Source organism: Lactuca sativa, chromosome 4, assembly GCF_002870075.4.
Source record: "Lactuca sativa cultivar Salinas chromosome 4, Lsat_Salinas_v11, whole genome shotgun sequence".
Classification (NCBI taxonomy): Eukaryota; Viridiplantae; Streptophyta; class Magnoliopsida; order Asterales; family Asteraceae; genus Lactuca; species Lactuca sativa.
In genome coordinates this window covers 126,855,326-126,865,316 of record NC_056626.2, presented here as the reverse complement: position 1 = coordinate 126,865,316, position 9,991 = coordinate 126,855,326, and the positions used below count along the sequence as shown (strand labels likewise).

The 9,991-nt window shown below is 38.7% G+C and overlaps 1 protein-coding gene across 1 annotated transcript; it reads left to right on the top strand.

Moving 5' to 3' along the window:
- Positions 1-7,569: 7,569 nt before the first annotated feature.
- LOC111891661 (RING-H2 finger protein ATL74) lies at positions 7,570-9,991 on the top strand. The gene is made up of 2 exons (XM_023887720.2): positions 7,570-7,755; positions 9,491-9,991. Exons 1-2 carry the CDS (start codon positions 7,570-7,572, stop codon positions 9,989-9,991), a joined length of 687 nt encoding a protein of 228 aa, XP_023743488.2.

Sequence of the window (9,991 nt, the reverse complement as noted above, 5' to 3'; positions counted from 1 at the left end):
CTTTCAAGATTGACTTTCCGACTGAGAGCATCAGCAACAACATTAGCTTTAACGGGATGGTAAAGTATCTCGCAGTCGTAGTCTTTAAGTAACTCTAGCCAGCGTCGTTGTCTCATATTTAACTCTTTTTGATTAAAGAGATATTGGAGACTCTTATGATCAGTGAAAATTTTACACTTCGTGCTATAGAAGTAATGCCTCCATATTTTCAGAGCGAAAACTACCGCTGCCAACTCCAAATCATGAGTCGGGTAATTCTTTTCATGCTCCTTCAACTATCGAGACGCATATGCTATCACCTTTTCTCTTTGGGTCAAAACACAACCCAATCCAACCCCAGACGCATCGCTATAGACAGCGAAGTCTTCAACTCCATCGGGTAAAGAAAGTATCGGTGCTTCGCATAGCTTCTTCTTTAGCTTCTCGAATGCTTCTTTATGCTTATCACTCCAAGCATAAGTATCTCCTTTGTGGGTCAAAGCTGTTAATGGAGTAGCAATCGAAGAAAAGCCTTGGATAAACCTTCGGTAATATCCGGCTAATCCTAAAAAGCTTCGAATCTCCGTGGGACTTTTCGGTTGTTCCCACTTCATCACAGCTTCAATCTTTGTTGGATCAACCATTATCCCTTCTTGGTTGACCACGTGACCCAAGAATTGGACTTCACGAATCCAAAAATCACACTTAGAGAACTTTGCATACAACTTCTCCTTCTTCAAGACTTCTAACACTTCTCGCAAGTGTCTGCCATGCTCCTCTTGGCTTTTCGAGTAAATCAGAATGTCGTCTATGAACACTATCACAAATTTATCAAGGAACGGATTACAAACCCTATTCATCAAATCCATGAATGCTGCCGGAGCATTGGTTAGTCCAAACGACATAACCAAGAACTCGTAGTGTCCATATCTAGTTCTAAATGCAGTCTTCTCGATATCTTGCTCTCTTACTTTTAGCTGATGATACCCTGACCTAAGATCGATATCCGAGAAATAGCTCGAACCTTGCGATTGATAAAATAGGTCATCAATCCTTGGCAACGGGTATCTATTCTTTATTGTTGCCTTGTTCAGCTCTCTGTAATCAATGCACATTCTCATACTTCCATCTTTCTTCTTCACAAATAACACCGGAGCTCCCCAGGGTGATGAACTAGGTCTAATGAAACCTTTGTCCAATAACTCCTGAAGTTGCATCATCAGCTCCTTCATCTCCGTCGGTGCTAATCGATAAGGTGTTTTTGCTATTGGCGTGGTTCCTGGTAACAAGTAAATTCTGAACTCCACCTGTCTATCAGGTGGTAATCCAGGAAGATCTTCGGGAAATACTTCCGGATAATCACACACCACTGGAATACTCTGCATCACCTTCTTTTCCTTCTTAGCATCAATCACGAATTCTAAATATGATGTACATCCCTTGGTCAAACACTTTCTGGCTTTCATTAGAGAAATGATTCCAGAATTTACTCGCCGTTTGTCCCCGTACACCATAAATGAATCCTTTCTAGGCGGGTTGACTTTAACTATCTTCTTCTTGCACAAAATTTCGGCATCATTGGCGCTAAGCCAATCCATTCCCAACATGATGTCGAAACCATTAAGTTCGATAGGCAATAATTCCTCGTGAAACTTATTCCCATTAAGGTCAATTAAGATGTTTTTCATACGATGACTAACAGGTACAAACTTCCCACTAGCAACTTCGACTAATAAAGCATTATCTAGTCTATCAACAGGCAAAGCTAGCTTTCTACCAAACTCATGCGAAATAAAGGAGTAGTTGGCTCCAGAATCAAACAAAATTTGAGCAGGTAATTCGTTAACAAGAAAGGTACCTGAAGCGACATCAGCTTCATCTTTCGCAGCCTCAAGTGTCATCTGGAAGGCTCTCGCCTTCGGCTTTGGTGGAATGTTGGGCCTCGCTGCCTCCTTCTTCTTTGGACAGTCTTTCAAAATGTGTCCCTCTTCATTACAACCAAAACACATCCTTTTGTTGTTCGGACACTCATTGGCAAAATGTCCAATTTTTCCACACTTGTAGCGGGTTACATCCTTACTACATTTCCCAAAATGCTTTTTCTTGCACTTCTCACACCATTTTGCTTCGCCTCCCTTTCCTCCAAACTTCTTCGAATTTGACTTCGAAAATTTACTTTTCTTATTGGAACCTGAAGCTCCTTCAAACTTTCTCTTCTCGCAAACTTCAACCTTGTCGGCGGTTCTTCCCTTGATCATGTTCTCAACAGACTTGGCAGCCCAGATAGCTGCCTCTAGAGTATGTGCCTGACATACTGGCACCTCGTACTCCCATGGGAGTCCCTTCGCATAATGGTCCACCTTTGTCAACTCGTCTGGGACGATACGCAAGGCAAACTCCATCTTATCGGTGAAGTTATTGGTGTATTCATCAACTGACATGCTACCTTTCGTCAATGTCAGAAACTTGTTCTCTAGTTCCAACAGATTTTGAGCCGAGCAGAACTTGCGCTTGAACTGCGCCAAGAACTCTGCCCATGCCAATTGCAGTGGCTCATTAGGGCTCAAAGTCTTCCCTAGAGTGTTCCACCAATGAACGGCTCCACCTCGGAATTGACGCACTGCATAGATAGTCTGCAACTTGCCTCTGCAGCCACAAGTCATGAAGGCTAACTCCATTTCGGAGATCCAATCCATAACTCCAATCGGATCCCCCTTTCCATTGAAGGTCGATGGTTTGCAAGTTAGAAAGTCCTTGTACTTGCATCCCATTCCATCGTTCCTTCCATCATGGTTGTTTTGCCTAACTATCGGTGGGTTGGCTTGACCAACAGACCCACTGAAGTTTCCACCTTCCGAGTGCCCTTCATTTAATTCAGGCTCTTCCACACGAATTGACAGTTCTTCACGATTCTGTTGAAGCAACCGTCTAGTTTCATCCATCTGACGATCCAACATCGTTTGAATCATCATTTGCACACCAGCCATGGTTATTGGCTCAGGTGCTGCTGCTACGACAGGTATTTGCTCAATCACTGGTGGTTGATTCCTGTTTTCATCAGCATTTCCAACTCCACTTCTTGTCCTCACCATTTTTGATCTATACACCGAATAAGGTGAAATTAGATCCTCATTCACGATAGATATTCAAATCATCCTTATCACTCCGAAACGTTTACATGCTAGTTCTAATATCGTAGACGTACGCTTAGAATACTACACACATAAAGTTTCTAGATCCGGTCGACAACAGACCATAGATCTGAACAAATAATATCATATATGGCAACATATAACATTTAGCACATAAAGCATTTTAGGCAACTTTCCTAAAATAAACTAGTGCTCGTGTCTAAAATATCACAGACACACATCTCACAATTTCACTTAGCATTCTAAGTTTAAGTCTAGAAATCCTACAAATTCCTAGTTCGCTTAAACTAATGCTCTGATACCAATTGTGACATCCCCAAAATCTCGGCCAGAAAAGACCGATTTTCATTTATGCTTTTAAAATAATTTCAGAGTAAATCCTTTTGATTTGAAAGAGTTGCAGAATTTGTTCCCAAAAACAAAACATGATAAAACAATGTTTACCAAAGCATTTCATAAAAGAAATGTATTTTCATTATATAATCAAAACTCGGGGTGTCATGTTCCGATACAGACCAATAAGCATAAACGATAACATTACAAGTCATTCAACAAATATATACATATACAGACTTGTAAACAAAACAACTTGATAGCTCATCCATCTCATGTCCTTGCGCCACTTCCTGTAATACAAATAAAACTGAGTGGGTCAGGCTTGGGAGCCTAGTGAGCATATAGGGTTTTCAACCCACAATAAATAATTATATTTAATTTCCACCAACCAACAATAACCCAATTACCCATTCCCGTTATTCTCACTTTACATCCCTAAGACAACTGACATAAGGGACCTAGTCTAAGAATATTTCATCGGGGCGACAACACATGCTTCGGGGGTTCCTCAGCAATATAAGTCAAATAAGACAACCATGAGGGGGATGGAGTACAACGAATGAACACCCGAGTTCATTAACACTTATAGGTGGCGAACCTGCTAATGTTCCCACAAGACTATCTAGAAAAGTCCGTGGTCGTCATCTAAACTCCGCTAGATGACTGAATCAAAACAACAACGAGGCCTCTCATCTGTTTATTACACACCAACTATCTACCCATGTTCTACCCAACATATTAGTAGATAAAAATATACATTTTTATACATAGTTTAAAAACCTGTATAGCATGCTTTAATCAATACATATTCCACATAACAGATGAGGCACACACACATAACACGTATTTCATAGAGAATAAATCATATCTATGAGATAGAAGAAAGTGAATACACATTCACACACATAACCACAAAATTATACACATAATAGGCATTCCGTATAAAATACTTCATAATTATGCGTTAGAAGAAAGTAACTACACACTCACACATATAAACAACAATATACTTAATACACTCAAACCATATTTGTATTATTATCGTGTTTATGAAAGGTAGTATACACTCACTTGATCAGAAGATGATCAGACAGCACTACGGCTTGCAGAAGTAGTAATCCTCAGCAGATCTGGAAGATCTTCACAAAAATCGAACTTCTCGCGGACAAAGCTTCGGCTCGGGAATCGCACTTCTCGGGATCTTCGGGATCTCGGGACTTGCTTCGGGGCTCGAAAATATTACCAGGGCTTCGGGGTACTTCTGGCACGCAAATCGATGCAAAACGGGAGAGAGAAGAGAGAAAAATAGCAAAAGAGTCGGCTGCCCTCGCATCCTATTTATAGGAGGCTGGAGCCTCGGAGTACGCGGGGCGTACTGCTCCGAAACGTCATTGCTTACGTATCCGAAGTGCTCGAGTGCGAGTGTCGACATTCCTCGGTGTACGCGGGGCGTACTTCGGATGAGTCCGATGACTCCTCTTCGGATAATGCCGGATTTTCCAATTAAATTTAAATACAAATTATTTAATAAACTTTGGAAATTCATATCTTCTTCATACGAACTCCATTTTCGACGTTCTTTATATCCACACGAAGGTGAGACTACGCTCTACAACTTTCGTTTAGACTCCGTCAGCTAATTTTAACTTTATTTTTATTATTTATTTTTAATAGGCCGGGACAGAAAAACTACGTTATAAATTCATAACTTCTTCGTTTGACGTCAGTTCTCGCCTAACTTTTCATCGCTTCGATACCAACTACGAGATCTTCGATTCTCGTTTAGATTGTTTCGGCTAAAAACCGCTCGATCTCAAATCGAGTATTTCAGGCTGCATACCGTTAAGCCGAAACTTCGATAAATCATAACTTCCTCATACGAAGTCAGATTTGGGCGTTCTATATATATTTGGAAACCTCGTTTCAACTACTACACCATTATCCAAAGATATCAAGTTTATTTTACACTTAAATTTTGACGCTTATTTTTATTCTTAATTAATCAAACCACATAATTAAGCAATTAAACACAAAACACATAATACTCAAATAATACATTTTTATTATTTCAAAACGGGTTACAAAGGTTAACCTAGACTATTACATCAACGAAACTGCCTAGCCTGGAAACGCGGGCGTTACAGGCACCAATGCCGACCCATTTGGTTTATGTATTGTAGGAAGACCTGGGGTAACCCTTGGCAGTTTTTATGAAAGACCAAGAGGCGGCTCCTTGCAAACTATATGCAAGACTAGAGTCTGAACTATGACAGTTAATTAGTTAAGTAGCGTAGATTATATGCTAGTTTTCTTTGTGATGTTTGCATGGAAGACCCGAAGGTAGCTCCTAGCACTTGTCTGTAGGACCCAAGGTTTTGGCCCCCGACATGGCAAGGAAGACCAGAAGGCGGCTTGTAGCATAATGACAAGACTATGGTTGGCACATAGCACTTTTATTGACTGATTGGATATGTATGATATGTATGGCTCGTTTGATATGCTTGGTATGTGGTATTTGGGGAATTGACTAATCTTTGTGCTTATAGTTTGTTGTTTATGGTTTCAGGTACTTCCACTTCGAAAGGGAATGGCCCGACTTGATCGCAACACATGCACCTGTGTTTTCCGCAATATGTGATTTTGTGAATGAACTCTGATAATTGTTTTATTGTGAAATACTTTCAATGTTTGGATGAAGTTACATTAGTGTTTCGATTATAATAAAATGAAATTTTTACCCTTGATTTTTGGGCTGTTACAAGTTTGTATCAAAGCCTTGGTTTGAGGGATTCAGGTATACTCTTCGGTGTGCCTGGAATCAAACTGAGGGTTTGGTGAACATTTTTATAAATAAACATTTTAATAAAAAAAATTCTAATCAAAGAAAGGGGTGTGATGCGTGCAATCGGACGAGCTCAAGTAAGTAGTTCCCAGAATACCAATACATATTTATTATGATATATGCTATGCTTATGATAGTTGCATGCTAGATTAGGGCTAAGGATCTTCTCAATATTATATGATAGGAGGGATGCCTTTTTATGCCTGATTGTATGAGCTTTAGAATTGCATGCTAGTATGGATTCTAGGTGAATGGATAGAATGGCTTGGTTAGTGTATGTTGGTTAGATTTTTCCGTTGTCTAAATGTTGCTTGATTAGTGCTTTGTGGGACTCTTAGTGATGTGAATTGACTGCTAAGTGAATATGCTAAGTTACATGTGGCATAGGTTAAATAATCTTAAAGTGATGGATTTGAACTTATTCACAACTCTTGTTTGAGTCCAACCGTTCTAGGATTGAGTCTTTTACTTGAAGGATTATCTGATCTCTGTTGCATGTGACTATATTCATGAGGAAGCTAGTTGACATTGGTGGGAGTCCTTCAGCAGCTGAGGGCTGGGTGAGGTCGGGAACCTAGGAGATCTTAGGATATGATTCAGTGGGTTTAGTGGTGCGGTTTAGTGAGTTTTGGTGCATTGGTTTGAGGAAGTGACTTAGAGGATTCGAGATGATTGCTGAGGAAAGTATGGATAGGTGTGGAAGGTAGTATTGGTCCCGTACTACCAAAAGCACATGATCCATACTCGAATCGGAGAAAGTCTTGGAGAATCTAAGAAGCTTTTGGGAGGAGGATTCTCGGGCATGTTTTGATCTTTGGCATGTTGTATTTCAATTTGGAGATGAGCACTCAGGGAGGTGGTTCAGGTTCTGGTTCTGGTTCTGTTTCGGGTTCCGGCTCAGGTGCAGGTGCTGAGTCGATTAGCGAGCAGATGTGGGAGTTCATCTCATCAGAGATTTCTCGCAGTATTTCTGAGATCTTGGATGAGCGTTTGGGCACGTTCCGTGCTGAGATTATGGCTATCGTTGGAGCTTGCACTCTTTCTTTCTGAGAGTTCTGTGCTTGTGGATATCCTGCGTTCCATAAGGGGGAGGGACCCCATTTTCAATAAGAGGTGGTTAGCGGATATGGCTAGCGTGTTCATGACGAGTTTTGCCACGAGGAGGCGAAGGTCAGATATGCTTCCTTCCTGTTGAAGGACCGAGAACGGGATTGGTGGGAAGAGGTTGGTAGTGAGTTGGGCGATGATGTTGTTGATGCTATGTCATGGGATGACTTCTCGACTAGGTTCCGAGTTGAGTTTGCACCGACGATTGAGGTGCAACAGTTGGCGCGAGAGTTTCCAGTTCTCCTCCAGACTATTGCGACTGTGGCAGAGATCACTGCCACGTTCCGGGAGAGGGATTTATTGGTACCACATTATGCAGCATATGAGGAAATGAAGAAGGTAAGGCATCATGATATGCTGCGGGATGATATCAGGGAGTTCGTGAGTATTTCAGGCTGCGAGATCCTAAATGATATGGTTTCTAGAGCCCAAGAGCGGGAGATCGATTTGGAACACCTTGGGAAGAGGGGATCAGATCAGATGCATACAGTGGAGGGTCCCAAGACAAGACCCAAGACTTCTGATCAGCGTTTGTGAGGTCAGCAGGGTCAGGGTCAGTGCAGCACGTGCGGGAAACTACATGATGGGGTTTGTCATTCCATGGGTTTGGGCTGCTATAAGTGTGGCAGGGTTGGTCACGTCAACAGGGATTGTCCTCAGGGGCATGCCCGTTATGTTTTCACTGCGACCAGGTGGGCCACAAGAATGATTATTGGGTTTGAATCACTCTAATATTTTTGTTAAAATCATGTTGAGATTTTTTTCACTAATAATGATTTTATATCTGGGTTTTTTTAGTTTGAAATTTCTCACATGGGTCACTAAGAAGACGAATCAGATGGAGAGGGGAGGCTGGCTGTTGGTCGGAGATGATAGAAGAGGGGAAACAACATAGAAGATTTGGGTTGGCCTAAATCTAGATACCTTATGATGTTTGTTAAGTGTATCAAATTTATTAAGAAGATGGATTACAATAAAAGCTTAAAGTAAGATTGAATAAAAAAAAGGGAGGAGTACGGGACTTATAGGTTTGCCTATGTACCTGTTATATATATATATATATATATATATATATATATATATATATATATATATATATATATATATATATATATATATATATATATATAATTTTAAATTAAATAGAAAAAATAGTAAAAAAAATAATAATAAGAGAAGATTTTAGTTTTTTTAGTTTTTCAAGGAACCAAAACAACAAGGAAACTAATTCAAAAATGCAATGAATGTAAAATTGTTGTGATTTGGACCAAATTAAAAAAAATAAAAAAAAAACAATAAATAAAAAAAATAAAAATAAAAATTACATTTCTGGGAATATTTTTGCAGTTTTGTCTAAAACATAAAATAAAATAAAGAATATAAAAGGAATAGAGGTGAAGCTTGCCGTTTACGGGGAAATTTTGATTTAATATTATATTCTTATCACTAATCTCTTAGTAATGATGACAAAATAATATTCTTATATATTTGGAAAAATATTTATGAAATCAACAAAAATTAGTATAAACAAACAAATTAAAGGCTATAACCACCATAAATTAATTTGAAGGAATCTACATTTGCTGCCAAAATACTGTTTATTTTTTTAATTAATTGATTGTTACGATAAGGTACAACATTGTGTGCATATTATTTAACTCACTTTGCCTCAAGCATCCAATTATTATCCAGCTTCAGCTCCAAGTTGCTTTATTTATTTCAAACTAGACCTATATAGACAAAAATAATTCAGAAAAATAAGTCTTATTTAACGACAAATTAAATTATTTTCTAAATATTATCTATCTTTTTCAATTTTAAAATACCAACCCAGTTCTCAAAAACTTCTGTATTTTATTTTTGAGTGTTGTATGAACGATTATTTCTCTTAATAATTGCTTTATATAAGCATAAAACGTTTTGAAATTAAATATATTAATATAAAAAGAACATAGTGATAATACAACCCAAAGAAAATAATCATGTGTATAATAAATATTATTTTCAATGATAAAAATAATATTTTTCCCCTACCAAATTTGTGAAATACCATCTTTCATATTCTATATTTAAGAACACCTTTCTTGTTCAAACGAGGGTTTTACTCTTGAAGAACCTGCAAAAAAGTGGGGAAGAAGATCAAAACATGGTGGTTGAAATTGTGATCTCAGCTGTGTTATTAGTTGCGGGTATTGCTCTTTTTGTCCTAATTCATGTATGCATAGTTGGGAGGACATTTGGAAGCATTACTAGTGGTACTTTGGTGCAAAGAAGTGGTACGATGATGATAAGCAGAAGTGGGAGCATGTCACAAGAAGATATCAAGAAACTGCCATCTTATGATTTTAATCTTGAAGCACAAAAATCAATGGGTGATCAGTGTGTGGTATGTTTGGAGAGGTTTAAAATTGGTGAAAATTGCAAGCTTTTGCCAAATTGTAATCATAGTTTTCATGGTGAGTGCATAGATTTATGGTTAATCAATAATGGTGTTTGTCCAATTTGTAGAGCTTTTGTTGATATGGGAAGAGAGGAGACTAGTTTTTCATCTCAAGTTGCTTTTGAATTGAGATAG

What these genes read in the sequence shown, in the direction of transcription:
- LOC111891661 (XM_023887720.2), top strand. Translation starts at nt 7,570, where the DNA reads ATGTCATGGGATGACTTCTCGACTAGGTTCCGAGTTGAGTTTGCACCG. An exon ending in CATATGAGGAAATGAAGAAG is followed by an intron (nt 7,756 to 9,490) that starts GTAAGGCATCAT and finishes TCTATATTTAAG; the next exon opens with AACACCTTTCTTGTTCAAAC.